We start from the raw sequence: 20,086 nt of genomic DNA on the forward strand, positions 1-20,086 counted from the left end.
GTTCAGAAACTCTGTATTAGTGACTGAGACCAACAGCTTATTTCGCAGCAGCAGGAGCTAGGTGTGAAACTGAGGCACATTTAAGGCATGACACTACACTGAACTCCAGTCTTTTAATGTGAGGTGTTAGACTACACCAAAACCGAGTGTGGGTAAGTTCCCCTTTGTTCTGCACTGATTTGGAAATGTTCATGTCCTTGTTCTTAGTTAATTTGAGTGGACTTGACAAGTTGACAGTTGCACTGAGACTGTGGACCATGGTAGGTGTGTTCCAGGAAGGTCCCAGCTGTCTTCTCTGGGACTGCTACTTTGCAGTAACAAGGTTGAGATGCAGCTGTGTGAAGGCAACAGGCCAAAGCTACCCACAATAGAAAATAATGTGAGATAACTAGCTGTTCCCAGACAGAAAGGGAAACTAATCTTGAAGCAAATGATCTCTAGCTCTTTAAGGGCAGCTTCTAGAGGGCATATTGCCTGGAAGCCAGGGGAAAAATAATGGTGATCGCAGACCTTGGAGTCCTTTTTGAATTACATTTGAATTTGAATTACATTGAAAACATTAACACTAGACTCAGTGTACATGAAACGGTGCAGTCTGATGTGCTGGTGCGTCCTCATGTTACAGTACTTGTGCATCCGTGTGTCATCCCTGACTCCCATGTCATCACTGTCTCCCCAGCAATTTTCTTTTTGTTAGCAGAAAACTGTTAATGTAATATTTTTGATCCTTTGACGTTGCCTTAATGAGTGCAAATGCTTTTCTTTTTTATAAAAGAGAAAAAATCAAATACAAGCCCAGGGTTTGGCAAGGTATTAATGTTATTTTTTATTATAGCTAATCCATTCTTGTGCTGAAATTTTCCTAGCTTCATCCTGATGGAAGGAGAGCTTTGAAGGATATTTCATTAATGCACCATCCTATTACAATACATACATTAAATGGATTTAATAGTTTAGAGTTGAGTCAGTTATTTGCTTCATAAGCTGCCACTTACCATCCCACAGATAATCCTATTTGGCAGCTCTCTTTTAGTTGACCAAGGCAAATTGAATTACTATACTACAAAGATAAAAATTTGCTCATAATTTCTACTGTTTGCGAGGTGAGGGCTCTGGAGGAGGATTCTGACTGTGCCTCCTGCCATCTGGTACTTTGCCTGGAAATAGAAAGCTTGATCTTTGGCTTCACACAGCATTACACTGATTATGCACAAATGTCTCTCACAAAAGTTAGGAGGTGTTTCATCTCATTTTGCAGCCCTTTGCTCATAGGTTTTGTTGCTGTTCAGGTGGTATCATCTGGGAAAACAGTTTGCTAGACTTATCTCTAAAGGAGTTTCCTTTCAGATTTTTTTTCAAGCAAATAAGTGCATTTCTTTGAGTTGTCCCTTCCTGAATTGCTTTAACTCTGGTGCCTAGATTAGTATCCAGCAGCATCTGAGCTGATTTGAGGGAAAATCCACATGCCATCCTGCTACAAAAAACTGGAAACAGCTGTTAATGTGAGTGGGAGCTTAAAGCTCAGTAATTCTGATTTTTTATTTATTTTTTTTTTCCGGATGGCACCCAGGATTATTAGTGACTTGTAGTGGGTTTTGTTTTGGTTTGGTTTTGGTTTTGGTCACTTTACGATTTTTATGTTACCAGCTTTCCTGTTCAAAAGGACTTGCTGAGTGTACTGTTTTCTCCACTGACACTTCAGCAACATGTTAGCTAGTGGAGTTAGAAAGGGTTATTTTAAAATTTGAGTTGTATGTAACGTTTTTCATGAATTTAGTTTTCAAGTAATTCTGAAAAAATAAAAGTTTTCATGTACTGTGGCACGTTTATGATTTTCTAATGACTATTAAAATTTCCTCTACCATTTTAGGGAAGTAGTATTAAAAAGGAGGTCTTTATATGACACATTTTATATATAAGTACACTAGTCTTGGTGTGATATTATGATCTTCTGGTTGACTCTGTTTCAACTGTTAACACTGGAATGCATAAACAAAACAAGTCAGTAGTTTCCTATGAACAAAAATGTCCCTGCTCTTTTCTAAATGACACAGTTGCTGTCAGCACAGTGAAAATGCGCAGATTCTACAGCATCCTTATCCCGTTCATAGCAGCTCAGCTCACACAGGACCCCTGCATTCCGGGGGTGATTTCCTGGCTTTCCTCAAATCTCCAGCAGATTAGGTTAGTACAGAGTTACAAATCAGTGTAAGTTACAGTAATGAGGTGGCTGTCACAAGTTCACCTCTTGGTGCACAAGATGCTGGCATGTTGGCACCAGCTAACGATGCATGCACTTGCACGAGAGGTACCCACAGAAGCTCTTTTCTGCACACAGTGAAGAGCTGGTGTGCCACAACTGAGGCACAAACCCACGTGCTGGAGTGCAACACCAGGCCTTAGGAAGATGTGGCTCTGTAATGTAAAAATGGAATTGCACAGAAATAGAAATACGCTAAGTGTGGAGTTGGCTAAAGCTGCTTGCAGTGCTTACACAAATGGCACAAAATTGGAATATTCAAGCTGGCTTGTGAATGTGATTATAGAGAGAATTAAAGTGGAAGTGTTTAATTCTGCCTTCCATACATCCTTCCTCCCTTATACCTGTGCCCTGGGTGAGTCCAACGGTGGACACCCCTGGAAGGCAGGGGTAGGTAGCACAGCCCCTAAATTTAACGTGTCCTGAAGCGTGCACCCAGGGCGTGTGCGCCAAGATGCAGGCATTAAAAGCAGAAGTGAATTTTTTGTGTATGTCATTTGCCTAACCCCCTTCCTTGCAGAGGCAGAGTGGAGCCGGCTGCATGCGTATGTTCAAAGAGCTACAGCTCCCTTCTCCCTGGGAGGAGAAATTAAGGGGGTGTAACAGGCTTGAACGCTTAGCAGGTATTAAGAGCCAGCATGTTCCTTGCCTCTGTGAGTAAATCGAGAGCTGATAAGGTGAAGAAATCACGTGTCGAGGCAGGTTATAAAACCACTGCTCCACGTGGCTGTTGAGATGTTCTGTCGGGCTTAGGAGATTTTGAAATTTGACTTTGCTGGCAGGCTGCCTCACGCAGTATGGACAGGGCATGCGGGAGCAAGGCGCCGATAGCCCAGCAGTGATCTGCTAACAGCCTGAGCACGGGCAGGTGTCCCTGCTGTGCCCGGTCATCCCTGGCTGCTGCATGCCACATCTGCACCCCAGAGCTATGCAGGCAGCTCAGGCCCTGCAGCTGCTGCTCTGTACGGTTCTGGGCGTGCTGTTTGCATGCCTTGGGTTAGCTTTTTGGCCGCAGGCAGCTCAGCCAGAGCTTTACAGCAAAGGTGAGTCATCCTTGCTGTCGGGGCATAATCAGGGATTTTTAATGTTTCATCACTCAGAGAAAAAGGTGGCGGTGTCACCACCTCCTGCTGGTGGCTGGATAAACATCCTTTGTTTCCCCACGTGTGTGGGGAGAGGGAACAAGGTGCAGACTGATCCCAGTTCCAAGATAGACTTGGCTTTCTTGGTGGCCTCCCTTCCCCCTCAATAAATCTGTGCTTGATAAGATGAGCTGCAGGAGTCATGGGTTTGCAGCAGTACCAGCAGGATAAATATTTCTGTATTCTAGCTGATTTGAAGATGATTGGTGTATGTTCTCCTCCTTTTTTTTTGGCAAAGGTTAGCTCCATTAGATGTACCGCTCTTTATTTCAGCTCCTCATCCCATCTGTTCTGTCTCTTTTCAGTGGAAGCCGAGGAGATGCAGCTCCCACTCGGGCTGCCAGATAGCTCCATCTCCCATAAACGAGAAAATATCTCGGTGTGCAGTGGAGCAGTGCCCTCCTGCACAGACACGTCGGGTCTCACCGTGTGGGCAGAACGGGCTCTCTCAAGCTGTGACAGTGGCACGTCCCTGGGGACAGCCTATGCGGATGAGAGAGCACCGCTGGCCCTCAGATCAGGGGCGAGGATTCCCAGCCCTAAGCTAGGAACCAGGGGAACCCAAACAGCCTTTGCCTGAGCAACCAGGTTATCAGAGCAGTAGGTAGGAAAAATAAACCCGTGTTTAAAATCTTAAAAGTGTTATGCAGTCTGTAAATAAAGGAAAATGCATATAGGTGGGGTATACAGAATTTAGAGATGACCATCACACAAAATTTATGATTATCTGGATAATAAAAACATAAAGCAAATACTTATGCTGAAAAACTCCAGAGTTTGCCTTGGAACTCACTGGCAGGTGGCCTTTTTATTAGGGAGAAAATCTTATTTCCCCAAGTCCAGAATCTTGCTTCATTTCCCTGACTTCCAAAGATTTTGTAGTGTCTATAGTATGGGCACCATTGTGTAACATCAGTTCTGTTTAGAGAGGAGCATTGCCTTTGAGAAAAGTGGTCTTTGGGTTAGTTGATGTAAAAATACCTCTTTGAGGCAAAGAGATATTTATTACAAGTAGTAATTTATTAGAAATACAACAGCACCTTACTGTGTACAAAGCAAGTTGGTTTGCAGCGCAGCTGGCTTGCTTTTGCTTGGCTATCAGAAGCCTGGGTTCATTCCTCTCTTCTGGCTCTTACTTCTGGCATCTGCTAGTCTGCTGATTTCCTGCTCAGTATTAACTTTGAATAATTAAAGTTGCATTGGAAAGATACTGTTACTGATTTGTGTTCATCTTCTAGAGCTTATACTGATTCAACCATTTTAATGTTCCATGAAATGCTCACCAGCCAACCGAAGGAGTTTGCCAGGTAGGCAATAGCTCCCTGGTGGCAGATCTGTTCCGGCAGATCACGAGGCAGGGGCATATTGCCTCTGGGTGTATGGTGGCAGTAAGGGGAACCGTGCCTCTGGCACCGGGCACTTGTGATGGTGGGTTCCAACCTGCACATTATACAAAAAGATGTACCCCATGCTATGGTGTTGTGTTAGCATTGCTAGACACTCAGACCAGGGCTCTGGGCTCTGCTTCTGGGGGTGGAAGGCTGCCTTTTTTTATGTGTGTGGATGCCCCATCCCTTGAGCTGTTCAAGGCCAGGTTGGATGGGGCCCTGGGCAGCCTGGTCTGGTGGAGGTGTCCCTGCCCATGGCAGGGGGCTGGAACTGGATGGTCTGCGAGGTCCCTTCCCACCCAAGCCATTCTGTGATTATGATTGACGATTTTCTCCTAGAGAAGACGACTCCTTAAATCTTTTTTAGTTAATTATACTTTTAGTTTGAATTGTTAATAGCCGGATATTTATTTAAAACCACATGCTTTGGGCGCTGATTAATTTTTCCCGTACTTTATTGCATGTGGTGAGGAATAATTCCTGTGAGAAATTTTGCTTTTGGCAGCTAGTGTAGTCGACAGGAAGTTCTTACATTTGATGATATTCCAATATTACCCCAAAAGGATATTCCTCCCTGGTTTCCATGTGGGGGGAGTGATATTACTGAATTTTACTACATTGCATGTAACTATAATTGTACAGTATATATTTAGAGTACTGTGTATATGCATAGTAATATTGTAATAAGTGATATAGAATAGTAATATGTTGCTGCATATTGCTGTAGGGAACCTGCTGGGCTGTTACATGTATATAAGGTTCTTTTGGCATCTTAAAATGTCTGTCTGTAGATAGAAGCATTGCAGATTGCTGCGTCTTGACCAACAGTTTGTGGATTGCCCTGCACTGCCTTCCAGTAACAGTAAGAACATCCACTCTAAATGAAGTGTCTCAAAACTACAGAGCAACCAGTTTTCTCCCAGTTAATTTTATATTTCCACTATCATTCCCTTGTTTTAGGGTAAGTCACGAAAAACCTGCATGAAAGGAAGATGGTTTATTCACATATTTTTATTTTAGAAATACTTGAATTTGTTTGGATCGGTGGGCAAATGTCTTTTATTTGTGGTGTGGCTTGCATTTGTAGAGCAATTCTGTTTTGTGAGGCCACAAATCTCTTTAGAGTGCAGATAACAGGCCATGATGACTGTGGAGAACTGTGGCAATGCAGACCCACTTTCTTGGAACTGCTGCTAAATACAGATGTGCTGATTATCTTTAGGCATGGAAGTACTCTGTGTACTCTTGAATGGCATTGTGTTATTCAAGGAGTGATTGAGTATTATTGTGCTACTGTGCTGATGCATTTGTGTGTTTATATCCACTGTTCCTTTCATTTTTCCTGATTACAGAAGGAGGACCAAGAATAGAAGACTGATCTATGATTTGGAGTATCAGAAGTATTTAAACAATATTTATTATAAAGTTATACATTTTCCCCCCGAGATTTAAAAGAAAAGACGCACCTTTATCTTGGGAAAGCTCTGTTCATCCTATCAAGTGTTGATATTGGTTCCAGTTGGAAGACAATAGTAAGAGCAGGTCTCATTGAAAAGCCTATCAAAAATCAGTAAAGGAATTGTAGTTAGTCATCATTGTGCAACTTTTATTTTATGCTAAATACTTTGCAGACTGTTAGTAGTTTTAAACAAACTGTAGTGGTTTTCTAATAGGATGGAGGATTTAGAGGGGTTTTGTAAAATGGTGAATTTGACTTTAGGAAGGAAGGTGACATTTATGTATATAAGAACTTAAACACTGCCTGCTGCCAAAATATTCATTCAAAAATAATACATCTGTGGTAGTGGACACTAATTAAAACCAGATTAAATCTTTACCTTGGCATGCAGGCACTGTTCAAGTCTTTGGCAAGCCGGACGCATGGCAAGCCGGACGCATGCAACGTGTACAGATAAGGGCCATTTCTATGTTTATATAAGGCTCAAAGTCTGAGGAAGTGAATTCAGGTCGAAACCAGAAGATCTTCTCACTGCAGCTAAGAAATACAAGTGTGTTTGGTGATTACAAGTAACTTAAATTTAAGACACTCCAAAAAGTTTAAGCTTTGAAAGACCTTCAAAGGGTCACAGTGCAACATTTCCTGCAAATTCAGCTGTTTTATAGTTCTTGAAATTCATTATCTAAAAACATCACCCTTTTCAATTTTTTTTTTATATTCATGATTACTCTTTGCAAGATTATATCAAGCAATTGAGAAAATAAGCCAACTGAAATTGAAAATGGATGCACATAGGTAATGTATTGTATTTTTCTCAAGCTTATCTTTAAGCTCACAGACTTGAGTACAGGGAAGATGATCATGTATTGCCTGTTTCGTCCCCAAGTTTCAGTATGTTATGCTAAGTTCTTCAGAACCTTCCAAAGCTCACCTTGTTGTCAATCTCTGCAATACAGCTCCTTGCTGAAAGTAACACCTAGTTCTGAATAGTAATTTAATGACTTCAATGCATTTTGATTTCAGTGGCTGAAATAATTTTCACCCTTAAACATCCCAGACTCCCGTCTGAGGTTCTATAGATCTCTATTCCTGTCTGTCTTGTCATCCTGAAAGTTTTTATCTCATATCTTTCTTCAGCTCTCTGATTTATTTGTTGTCTTTGTCTCCAACATCTGGAATCCATTTTTCATTCTGTCGCCTCTGTGTGTAACACAAATTCTTTAACTGAGCTCTACACATCTTCACTGTCACCCAGAACCAATCCCCAGACTTGTGTCTTTGCACATTCTTATGGTCCACCTACCATTTCTGTTTCATCCCTTCCTTTGCCAGATAGAGAGACTAGACTTTATGAGAAAATACTTGGAATCACCTTTAATCTTTGTGAAACTGTTGTTTGAACTGTGGAGCCGCAGAAAGGTTTGTATTAAGAAACCAATGGAGAGTTACAATCCTTGCACAATATTTCAGGGCGAGGCACACTTAAAGTCAGGAATGTTATTTCTGGGCGGATTTTTGTGCCTGTGGCAGTCACTTTGGAAGTATATTAAGAGGAGACACAGCGGAGTTAATAGTAAAAACAAGGCAAAGAATGTGAAACTCTGTACAGGGGAGGTTGGTTTAAGTGGTTGGAATGATAGTACTTAGTGACACCTAAGTATCAGTTCTCTGTTTCTAACAGAAAGCAGAAAAGAGACTCTGAGGTGGCAGGCTGTAATGTACTGAAGATGCATTTATGTTTGGTCATATATTTCTACATATGTTATTCTTCAGTCTTATAGTCATTTATAGATGCTGTAAAATACGTAAAATATGTATGTTTCTGTTTCAGCCATTAATGAATTTCCTGAAGATGTATTTACAAATAAAGAACGGCAGCAAGGAGGGGTTCTGCTTCACATCATTGCTGTAAGTTTTCCTCTACTGTGCTTAATTTCTGTTTTCCTTGTATTTTTTATTTTTTAAGATGTCAGTCATCTTAGTGCCCTTACTAAATAAACATCTGTATTAAGCAACCTAATAATTTGATTTCATTCTTCTGATATGTCCATATAGTACAAATGCTCAGAAGGAAGTATTTATTTAAGAAAATGATGCAGGTCTGAATTTTCAGTGCCTGTGCATTCATCCTCTTGGAGATAAAATCCTGGGCCCATGGATCACAGAGGGATTTCTTCCACTGACTTGTATGTCTTTGCATTTCATCTTATGTAAACGGACATTTAGATTCCTTTATTGATGACATCATCCATGATGTGGAAGATTCTTGATTCTCCTTCTTTTATATTGTGCCTCTATGCAAAAGATGCAATTATAATATAAAACAAACAAACAAACAAACAAGCAAAACCCCCACCAAACTGAAGAATATAGAAAAAGTCATGTAGAGGTTTATATTTTATTACAGAAAAAGCAAAACAAATAAGGCCTGCAGGGTCCAGCATTCAGTTCCAAGCTCAGGAAAAAATAAGGTGTTTTTGATGGAGAACAGCAGGATTAGGCCTACTATGCAAACAAGAAACATAAATCCATGTAAGACAGTGGGAGAGTCGTGTGCATGCATGAAATCAGGGTCATTACTGAGAGGTGTGGTGCAACAAGCCATAGTCACTTACTTCCAAGTGTTATTATTTATTCTGTGGTGCTAATCAACAAGGTGTTGCTTTCTCTTCAATTACTTGGTCCAATAATCAATTGAAAATTTTAGCGAGGAGTATGTAACTTGGTAATACCCTGGCTGGTACTTTGCTGTCTAGGGATTCTTTTGAGGCACCCTGTTCTTTCAAACTGTGGTATGTCATATTCTAGGGTCTGGCAGCCATTCTTGGCCTAAACTTAACCCTGGTACAAGAATCTGCTTTTATGCTGTAAAATGATCAGCAGAGATATTTTTATTTGGAATGGGATAGAAAATGAAGCTATATATTCTTGCTAGTCTGAATAAATATAACATTGCCTTTTTCTTATTTTTATGTAGAGGAAGTATGTGAAATATTTCCTGAATTTATTTTCTTACAGGCTCTGTACATGTTCTATGCTTTGGCTATAGTATGTGATGACTTCTTTGTTCCGTCCTTAGAGAAAATCTGTGAGGTATGTTAAATAACTTTATTCCTCTTTTGAAGATTTACTTGGAGAACATCAGAGAACTGAATATCTTTTGCCGTCATTGTTTGAGTTCTTTCCTGTGAATTTTTTGGCCTCAGTGCTTTGCAAATGATTTGGGCTTTCCAACAAAAATCTAACTTGTGGTCTGGGCACACTGGTCCCCCTGGCCATGTTCAGAGAGATAAATGGAATGACTTAAGGTGATCAGCCCACAAAATCCAACCTTAAATACCTGAAGCATGTAGATAGGACGGATATGACATATGGATGAATTGAGTTTATTACTGTACTCCTAGTTTTAAAATTTACTTGTGAAAAAAAAAAAAACAAACATATAGACAAATTAATGTGTTGGCTGTGCAATTTTTATTGCACATCTGCCACTGTTACCAGCATGGGAAAAGTGCTTATGGGGTCCTAGGATACAGTGGAGAAAAGTGAGAAAGGATAGAATGCATGAGAAATGCATATCTTGGTTTGATATAGAATGGGAATACATATTAATATGTCCAAAAATTTAGTACATTCCTTTACATAATTGTTGAGAAGATGTTGTAAAATCACATGTAGGTTTCTAATTAAGGGAGATGATCAGAAAGGGTAGAATTTGTACTTGGCAAGAAAATGTTATGTTAAGTAAGGCTTTGGTGAACTACTACAAAATGCATACAAAATACAAGACCAGATTTTGTTTCCATTTTGATGGCAAAGTGGAAGACTCATCTCCTTCACTTTTAAAAAAGTGCATATGACCATTTTCTGAAAAACTCCTGTAGCTAGTAAAATAAGTCTATTTTCCTATGGATATATGCTTTGAATTCCAATTAATGTTACTTAGAGTACTGAGACAGCTAAGAATTCAAATAGTTAGCATACTTATGTTTGAGCTCCTTCAGCAATATGACTGGTTAAAGATCGCATGGTAGAGTAAGAGCTTGTGTTTCTGTTTTCTCAGGTTCTGTAGGATGCCATTTTTATCTGATTAAAATGTTGCATACTGACTGAGAAATCCACCATTTCTGTACTTGTCCTTATGTCACTAACCACTTCTCTGTCCTCGGAAGAGAGATGAGGTACTAACGACGAGTCTAGAGACTCTCAAAACAAAAAGCTTCTCCATGAAACCTACTTTATAGTTCAAAGGAAAGATTCTCAGCTTGAAATTGATGCAGCTCACTTGTGGAGTTAAATGTTTCTACAGGTCTTAGAAGTCTGAAGGATCTATAACCTATTAGAGCTTAAGAGACACTGTCGTAAAAATAGATCTAACTACTGTGCACTGGCCTCTTTATGTATAATTGGACTAATTTTGTGTGTGTCAGTGGACTCACTTTTGATTAACACAGTCGTAAGTGAAGACAGAATTAGGCCTGGTGTTAATAAGATTCATTCACAGAGATTATATTTTTCTCTTGTCAATTTTGAAATTATAGAGACCCCAGGAATTGGCCTTAATTCTTGAATGATTGTGTTTAAAGTACCAAAAGTGAATTCATGAATACAATTTGAGTTTACAATCTTTTTGAGTCTGCAGAAATGCTTTTCTCTAATCAGCTACATCTAAGCCACAATCAGCTAATCAGTTATTTATAAGTACATAGTATTTTCTGACACCTCACTGGCTTAGGGTAAAAACATTTTACTTGTCCAAAGTCTATTTGCCTTCCCAAGAGGCAGTGTCTATTTCTGTATCACAATGACTGATCATTCTTTAATAGCACTGTGGCCAAAAATGATGGGCTTCTATCTTTGCAGCTACGGAACTGTGCAATACAAGCAAAGTACCAATTACTTACATAACCAAAACTTCTCTTCCAGAAACTACATTTGAGTGAAGATGTTGCTGGGGCCACATTCATGGCTGCAGGGAGCTCCACGCCAGAACTGTTTGCATCTGTTATAGGTATGGAGCCCACACACGAGTTTTCATGAGATCTGTTAAAAAATCAGCAGCAGATCAAGCAGAGGTATCCAAAAGTAATACTATTCTTCTGTCAATTTATAATCAGCAATTGCAGCTGTCAGCGAGTCTGTGGTTCATGGTATAATTAACTACTCAAAATATCTCATGAAACTGTGAATCTCCTCTCAAAACACAGGGAGGAATGGCTGATTCTGAGTATAGGAAGTAAAAGAAGAGATTTATTGCAGTCTCCTGAGGGAGAATTTGAGGTATTTGATGCCTCTTTTGCTTCTTTCTTCACAAATAAAAGGAATTAATTTTAGCAAGGAAGTAGGAGAACAAAGAACAGTGGAAAAGAACAAATTAATGTACAGATAAGTCAGATCTGTTAAGTCAGAAGGACATGATGTTCTGTGTACATTACAGATTTTTTCAAGTAATCTCTGTACTATTAAGGATTATTTTTATAGAAAGGAGGTTTAGATGGCAAAAACAGTACCTATTAAGAGAAAGAAGGACATTGGATTACACTGGTAGGGAAGGAGGAAAGCAGCAAATATGATACATCTGTTTTTAGTAAAGCTTTAGTATTCTTTCTGCTATTATAGTGACTGACATTCTTACACACTTCAGGGGAATACAGTCTAAAGGAGTGCACTATATCATATCCAAATTATTAAAAAGCAGTTTTCAAATATTAGTAATTAAAAGCTAGATTTAAAGCTGGAGATGGATCTCAAGACACTACAAAATGTCACGAATAACTTATTTTCATGAATAACTGGAGTGAAATGAGGGGAACTAGATGGAAGGCAAACACAGGATGAAGAAAGATCGTGATCAATTTGAAATCAACAAGATGAAGTTTAATACCAGCAAATGAGAAGCATAAAAAAAAGGGAAGTGAATATATATGTAAGGGGAATAATAACTGGTTGGAGAGCTATAGATCTAACAGCGCCTTGATGTATTGCAAAAGAAGCAGGAGTTGAGGAAGAGTTGATGGTGGAATGTTGCAAATAACAACTGATTATATGTTGGGAACATTTATAAAGCCTAAGCGTTATAAATGATTCTGCTTTGCTCAGTTCTGCTAGACAGCATTTGGGATATTGCATCCAGTCTTGTTATTGTGCTTCAAGAGAGTTGCAGACTAATCAGAAAAAGTGCAGAGATGAGGAAAAAATGGTAAGATGTTCAGAAATTATTATCTTAAAGTAAATCTTGAAAAAAAATGTAAGTCTTTAAGTCTATCTTCAGTGAAAGATTTAAAGTACAAGTAAGACACAGCTTTATAGTGCATTCAAGTTATCTTTTGTCCTGTCACAGTGCTGAAGATTACGTTAGGTAATCCATGGAGATCTCTTCCAGCCCTTAGTTTTTGTCATTCTGATACAACTGCGTTACCAATAGGTATTTGAGGGATTGGTGGGTTCAGTACTAAAGGAAACGTGACTGTTGGTACTAGAACACGTTAAGTTTGAATCCTCATTGCCTGTTGGAGTCAGAAGGCACACATTACTACACACAAGATAGCTATCAATTTTTTTAGGGAAGAATCTATTATTACCATGAGACATTCCAAGAAGATGCTAAATATTGAATGCCTGAGAGAAAGGTTTCTGTGCTTTGTTATACTGTGTGAAATGAATTTCATGCTCCTGATGTGATTGAAAATGTTTTTCACTCATTTGAATGGATTATTATACCAGTAACAGCCAACCTGTGAAACGCAGGACTTAGTGTAGTGTTAACTAGCTAAGGAAGTTATTTAATTTTAATAAAAAATATATGTGTAGAGATGTTTGACCAAAAATGGGGAGCTGTTAACTAGACTAAAAGCACAAAATATTCCATGGAGAAGTGAGAAGTTATTACAAAGCATGTTTTCTAAAAATTCCAAATGATCTGGTATTCCTGGGTAGCACGTGTTCTGAATAATGGCTTGTGGCCTAAAAAGAATGCATATTTTGCTCATTCTGCAGGTGTATTTATCACTCATGGAGATGTAGGAGTAGGGACCATTGTTGGTTCAGCAGTTTTCAACATCCTCTGCATTGTTGGTGTCTGTGGACTGTTTGCAGGACAGGTTAGTAAAATGTATATGTTTGTGGAGTTCAATTGCTTATATTTTAGGTGTTTGCATGAACAAATATTTAAAACATATTTAACATATTTAAAAAAGAATAAAGAAGAAAAGAACCATTAATTTAAACAAACAAACAAAAAGCTGGCATGGGGAGAAATGTCAATTTTGGAAAGAATTTACATATACTTTGCAAATAGCAAATGTTTCCACAAAGTTCAGCTGTAGTTTCATCACTCTGAACATGTAGTATACAGAGGAACCTGATTCCTTTTCATACAATACCATGTCCACAGTCAGCTGATCAATGGCCTCTGTCAATCCTTCCTGGTACTGATTGTGATCAAAGAATCTGGGACTCAGGCATGAGATTTAGTCTCTCTGCTCACTAGATTGCAAGACTGTGTATCAATTCTTTTTCTGTATTAAGTCCGATATGTCCACAGCTGGAATGAAGTGGAAACCATTGTTTCGCTGCACTACAATGAATTGTACTTCTGAGGTGAATTTATGGCAAACTAAAATATTATTAGTAAAAGAAAAAAAAAATCTTTAAAAATTATTAGTGGAAGTTTCTATATGACTTTTATCAATGGTGGTTATTTTAGATCAATTGTTTAACAAACTCCTATTAGCATAAAACTACTATTTGTTCCAAAAATTTTAATCGTAATTCTGCTTGCACACGTAAGTGATTTCAAGGTGGAAACCTTTGTTTTGTCTTTAGAATCACTTAATTCTGTTGTCTAAAGCTGTGATATTTTTCAGGTGGTTTGTCTCACCCAGTGGGCTGTGTTCCGGGACTCTGTGTACTACACGTTATCTGTTATCGTGCTTATTGTTGTAAGTAGTTTTCTTACCAATTAAAGTGTTTCATTGCTTGAATTTTTGGAGGACCAATCTGCTAAGCATGCTAGTAAACATTTTTTTCCCAGCTAGTTCTAGTGACATCCAGAAGTGAGTGCTCAGCTCTACAATATGATCCAAATATGAACACTTCATTCAGCCCCACAGAATACGCGCCCATCACATCTGTTAGTGTCCATTCATGTTGTACCTACAGCCTGTAAAGTTCTGCAGACTAGTAGGCTGTTGTTATATGGTGCAGTTAGCAATGTCTTCTGACCTGGGGGACTTTTAGGGGAGATAAAAAGTTTTGAGCTGCACCTCTATTTTAACTAGACAAGGTGGCTATATCTTGCTTCTACACAGTAGTTTTATTTCACAGGCTCTGGGCAAATTTTTCTAAATAGAGCAATGTGAGGTATCACTTTGTTTATCTAGAACAGTGTAGTAGGTCCTGAACATGCGCTTTTATAGTGTCCGGTAACAGGGAGTGGAAGAAAGTCTGATCTGTAGTAAGTATATTTAACTAGCTGCCCAATCAGTTACAGGAGTTACACAGCACCATAGAAGCATAGGATGGTTTGGGTTAGAAAGGACCTTTAAAGATCATCTAATCCCACCTCTCTGCCATGGGCAGGGACACGTCCCACTAGACCAGGTTGCCTGAAGCCCCATCTAACCTGGCTTTGAACTCTTCCAGGGATGGGGCATACAGAGTTTCTCTGGGCAACCTGTGCCAGTATGTCACCACCCTCAGAGTAAAGAATTTCTTTATATCTAATCTAGACCAACCATCTTACAGGTTAAAACCATTGCCCCTTTTCCTATCACTATGTGCCCTTGAAAAAAGTCTTTCTTAGAAGCCCTCTAACTATTGAAAGGTTGCAATAAGGTTTCCCAGAAGCTTTCTCTTCTCCAGGCTAAACAACCCCACTCCCTCAGCCTTTCTTTGTAGGAGAGGTGCTGCAGCCCTCTGATCATCCTCCTGGCTGTCCTCTGGACGTACTCTAACAGGTCCATGTCCATCATGTGGCCCCAGAGCCGAACACAGCATGATCATATCAGCTGCACCACTCAGCTTGGTGTCATTCACAAGCTTCCCGAGGGTGCACTCAATCCTGCTGTCTATGTCACTAATAAAGTTGTTAAGCAGTACAGACCCCAGGGACCACTGCTTGTCAATGGTCTCCACCTGGACATTGAGTCGTTGATTGCAACTCTCTGGATGCAGTCATCCAACCAATTCCTTATTCACCGAGTAGTCCTCCCTTCACATAGCCCTCCAATTTAGAGACAAGAAGTACATAGGGTGGAGTAAAATGTGTGTAACCACTTGGCCTAAAAGCAGAAGTGAAACATCTTCCTCTTTTGCTAAAACTAGACTAGCTGTTGAAAGGACTCAGAGCCATGTTTCTTCAAAATACATGATTTCACTATCATTTGCAGGTGCACAGCACATATGTCTTTCTCACACTCACACTTAATAAATAATATTTATAACAGTCACTGACAAGATCCAAGTTTGGTGCTTTGGAGCTGTGAAAGTTTTGGTTAGAAAGGGTCAAAGGGGGAAAACTCCAGTAGTTTCTGTGTAGACATGACTGATATTTATTAAATAAATTTGAATGCTTTTCAAGATAGATCAGAGACGTACATTTATGTTTCCTGTTTTTTTTTCTTCTTCTAGTTCATATATGATGAGAAAATAGAATGGTAAGTTGTGTAAACTATTCCTTACAGTCCCGTTTCACCATGAGACTGATCAGTTAGTAGAGTTGCAGTGTACCTAGATTTCATTCATGCACTGTGTAAGATCAGCTGGATTTGACACCTAGGAAATTCAAAGTATTTTCTTTGGTTATATTTTTTTTTAAGATGATCAGGAGAATCTAAGAAAATTTAAAAACTTGGAAACATTAACTAAGTGAACAGGCTATGCATAAGACTTGAAGGACTCATACATGCAGGGAGCATAACCAAAGTTCTCCTGCTCTTACCCTAGTTGTTAATGGTTAGGGAGGTACTAGCTGTCCTACTGAACAGTACAAGGTGGGATTCTAGTGGAAGATGATAGCTGTCTTCTGAAATAGTCTTCTCAGAGTGCCTGGCCTGTGCATTCTGTGAAATGACAGAATGCCTTGGCATTGTGATTCTCAGAGAGCAGCTCTGGTTTCAGTCTGTGTAGCACATTTCTGAAATACATGCGTTACATTTTTTTTGCAAGTTTATTGGAATGTGGGAATCTTGCTGCCCTCATTTTCCTGAGACACCATTAAATCTTAATGACGTGAATCCTCTGTACACAAACATGACTTGTACTAGATATCTAATGCACATTTCTACATAAACCTTGTGAAGGATACAGCTGTTTGAGTGGCCTTTAACACTTTTTTTTTTTTTTGTCTCTCTGAGGTGGGAAAGCCTTATACTCATCATTATGTATTCATTCTACATACTTATCATGAAGTAAGTGCTTTTCTGTTCCATGTTCCCTTTAGGTGTTGACTGACCATCATTCTTTTGGTGTGTTTTTGTCCTTGGTCCTCCTCCTGAGGACAGTGCAACTAGTCATGTTTCTGTTTATGATCCCTTGCATTTTCATGCTTTATCAGTTTTGTTCCAAGTATGTGCTCAGCCAACAGCAAATATTTTCATGCATCCTTTTCATAGTGCACTGAGGTGAAGTAGCTTTCAGAAGTAGTTGAGAGGAAGTGTCATTATACAAAGATTGTTGAAAAAGTCCACAGCATTGTAAGCGCACAGCATGTCAGCTGTTACACATGCTCTGTAGCCTTTGGAGAACAAAGCCAGACAGATAGACAGCTAAGCATGCACTGATCTTCAGACTATTTCATACAAGATTGTGTATGACATCCTTCTTATGTACTGTGACAGCCTCTGACAGGAGAGTCAGAGATCTGACTGCTACTGAAAGGATTTGTGAGTCCACCTTTAACTGGAAGTTGCTGAGACTTCTCCCTTGGTGTCCTGCCCTGACAAACCACCCTTTTTGGAACCTCAGCCTCCCTTCTCTCCCACCTCAGGTCTTAGCAGAGTTCATTGACAGCACTCTATGGCCCCACCCTAGTGCTAAAAATTCTTTAGGTTTCGGTCAACAGTCACAGAAATACTCAAGTGCCCGCCGTGGGGAACACTGTACTGAGAGAAACAGTGAGGTGGATTGAGAGCTGGTGCAGGAGGAAAGAGCCCATTGTACACTGAATGCCCTGACTCCAAAATCCACAGCTCCAGTGTTCTGCCTTCACTGAATCTGCTCGTGTCTTTTCACATTCTGCTGTATCTCATGAGAGAGGCACAACTCTTGCTTTGCTATTATCTTGCCAGTGAATTGGATAGTCCTTTCTCATAGCTTCATATTAGTTGTCAGAGAACACGCATTTACGCTTTGCTGCTTGCCTGCATAAGTTGTTCTCAGACACTTAAAAGTTTGACGAGGAAATGAAACAATCCAGCCTTTTCAGACCTTTTCCCACTTTCAGGTACAATGTGAGGATGCAAAATTTCTTCACCCTCAAAAGCAAGAATGTTGGAAATGGTGACGCAGTCAACAACGAGCTGGAAGATGGTAATAAATGTTATGCCTCTAGTTGTGATGACCCATCCATTCCATTACTATGCAAAGGTAAGGCTGAGCAGACAGGACTTGGAAAAAAATAGTTCACAGGATATCCTTTTTTTTCCTCTTTAATGCTGATTAAAACAGTGTTACTATTCATCTTAAGTAGGAATATTTATTCGATTAACTTGAAAATTCAGCAGTCAGATCACCAGGTGAAAAAAAATCAAAATTTTATTTTGTGGAGATTGGAGATTCTGAAAACAAGCTGCTTTGCACATGGGCAGTTTTGTTTCCTTTTTATCTCCTCTTCAGTGATGAGCATACAACAGTGTGAATTTTTTTTTTTTTTTTTTTTTTTTTTTTGCAAGGAAGAATGTTATTTTCACTTAAAAAAACTAGTTTTGGACTAAAAGCTGAGGCTTGGGTCTTGATGGAAAGAAATGCACAGATCAGTGAGCAAGAGGGATTACATATTGAGTTCAGATCTTCAGGAGAGTAGTTTTGACGTGACTAAATAGTTCTGCATACATTGCCAAGCACATATGTAAAATTGAGAAATGCAGGTTCTTTGCAGTCTGAGTATCTTTATCATAAAGGGGAAGAAGATGATACCTATCTTTGGGTACTGAAGGTAAGGAAACATCCCTGGGTATTTATTTTTTTTTTGTAACTGTTTTTATCATTGTCTTACCCCTTCTCTCTTTCATTCCTTCTTTTCTCTGTAGAGCAAAATCATTGCTACATTAAAAGCTCAAGCCATGTAATAATTCAGTGAGCTGTTGAGCTACTCTTAATGAGTGAGGTCTCCTTGCTGTGTTCTTTGCAAACATCTCACATTCTGGGAGACTGAGCTCAGCAGCAATGTAGGCAACATTTGGAAAGATCCTCATTTAATAAAAAACAGTGGCAAGCAGGAATTTGTAGCAGATGCAGAAAATCCTGCTGTTTTCCTGCTTTTAGTGTTTAGATGGGGTTTAGTGTTTCAAGGTAGGTAGTATCAAAGATTTATCCAATGACAGCACTCTGGTCTCTGGTCTCAGTTCTGGTGTTTAGACAATAGTTCAATATTGATTTAAAAATACTTCTCAAAGTAGCATAATTAAGTGAAAATGTCTTTGAAATATTTTGATTTCATTTTACAATGAATTTTTGTGAACATTGACTGTGATGTAGTGAAGTCCATCGCTTGGACATGGAGATACAGTCCAAGGTTTAGAGGATACCTGCTAGGGAATTTGTTACTGATGTATTCCTGTGGGGACACAGGAAACAGGTGATCCAGCAATAGAATACAGATATTAATGATTTTTACTTCTGAGGTGTTTGTTGGGTTCTGATGTCTTTAGGCGTGACTTAAGCTATACACTTGTAAGTTTCATTCCCTATAGCCACTTTGTGGTAATGGTATGATAACACAGACTGCTTGCCTGTCCACCTATTTCCTTTTCAGGAAATGTGAAGATTATTTAATGCTTGTGAAGAACATGTAGAACTTTTAGGAGAAGCAGCAAGAAAGCTAATGAAAGCCTGGGCATGAGAATGATTTTTCTACTAGTTGCTGTTCACAGCTTATTTCTTCTTAATTTTCTTAAAAGATGCTCTGAGACTGCAGTTCAATCGGATTCCTTTTGCCTTCTCCAGTACCCATTACACAAATACACGCTGCACTAGAGGGACCATTGTTCGCAGTGTGAGAGTGTAGATATTATCACAGGTAAAGAGTGGAGAACATGAACAAGAAATTAAGGAGATTATGGGGTTTGGAGTAGGTTGTCGTAGAGGAAGACGGCAGTGTTAGCCTAGCTGCTCTGGGTGCATTATGTGTCAAGAAGCTGTTCTGGAAAACCATCACATGGCTCCCTGTTCTCTCTCTCCTGTTGGATGAAAATCTGCCATGTGATGTGTGCTACATCAGTGTTAGCTGTTAGTTGACACCTGGCTGGCTTCACAAGCTGAGCTGCACTTTCTTCAGCAGCAGCTTTCAGAAACAGCAGCAGTGCTAGTAGCTGGGAGAGAATAACTGGAGCTGTCCTCTGCCTTATCTCCAACCAGTGGTTAGCAAGTTTCAGGACCCACTGAAAAACCTCCCTTGGCTTCACCAAGGTGTAGGTCTAACCATAATGATTTTCCACAGCGGTGAAATCTGATTACTTCCCCACAGAAAACAGCTTCTTTGGGGGAGGAACATTTGTCCTACCAAGGATGTTTTTCTCTGTTGCTTGATGTGCACATAAAAGGGGTTCACAGTATATACTATACAGCTCTCTTCTATGCTTGTAAGTTTTATTATTTTCCATAGCTTCCAATAGTACTT

General features: G+C 39.4%; 1 protein-coding gene across 4 annotated transcripts in view; it reads left to right on the forward strand.

The window, feature by feature from the left end:
- Nucleotides 1-20,086, forward strand: part of SLC24A4 (solute carrier family 24 member 4) — a 94,418-nt gene that overhangs the window by 45,699 nt on the left and 28,633 nt on the right. Inside the window, exons 3-10 of one of the 4 annotated variants that reach the window (XM_035327112.1) lie at nucleotides 8,081-8,157; nucleotides 9,268-9,342; nucleotides 11,176-11,260; nucleotides 13,246-13,349; nucleotides 14,115-14,189; nucleotides 15,880-15,905; nucleotides 16,605-16,658; nucleotides 17,693-17,835. In XM_035327112.1, coding sequence (XP_035183003.1) covers nucleotides 8,081-8,157; nucleotides 9,268-9,342; nucleotides 11,176-11,260; nucleotides 13,246-13,349; nucleotides 14,115-14,189; nucleotides 15,880-15,905; nucleotides 16,605-16,658; nucleotides 17,693-17,835 — 639 coding nt within the window. The remainder of the gene's footprint in view (nucleotides 1-8,080; nucleotides 8,158-9,267; nucleotides 9,343-11,175; nucleotides 11,261-13,245; nucleotides 13,350-14,114; nucleotides 14,190-15,879; nucleotides 15,906-16,604; nucleotides 16,659-17,692; nucleotides 17,836-20,086) is intronic. The other 3 variants (XM_035327114.1, XM_035327113.1, XM_035327115.1) reach the window with 3 other exon arrangements.

The sequence above is a fragment of the Oxyura jamaicensis genome, chromosome 5 (genome assembly GCF_011077185.1).
Source record: "Oxyura jamaicensis isolate SHBP4307 breed ruddy duck chromosome 5, BPBGC_Ojam_1.0, whole genome shotgun sequence".
Classification (NCBI taxonomy): Eukaryota; Metazoa; Chordata; class Aves; order Anseriformes; family Anatidae; genus Oxyura; species Oxyura jamaicensis.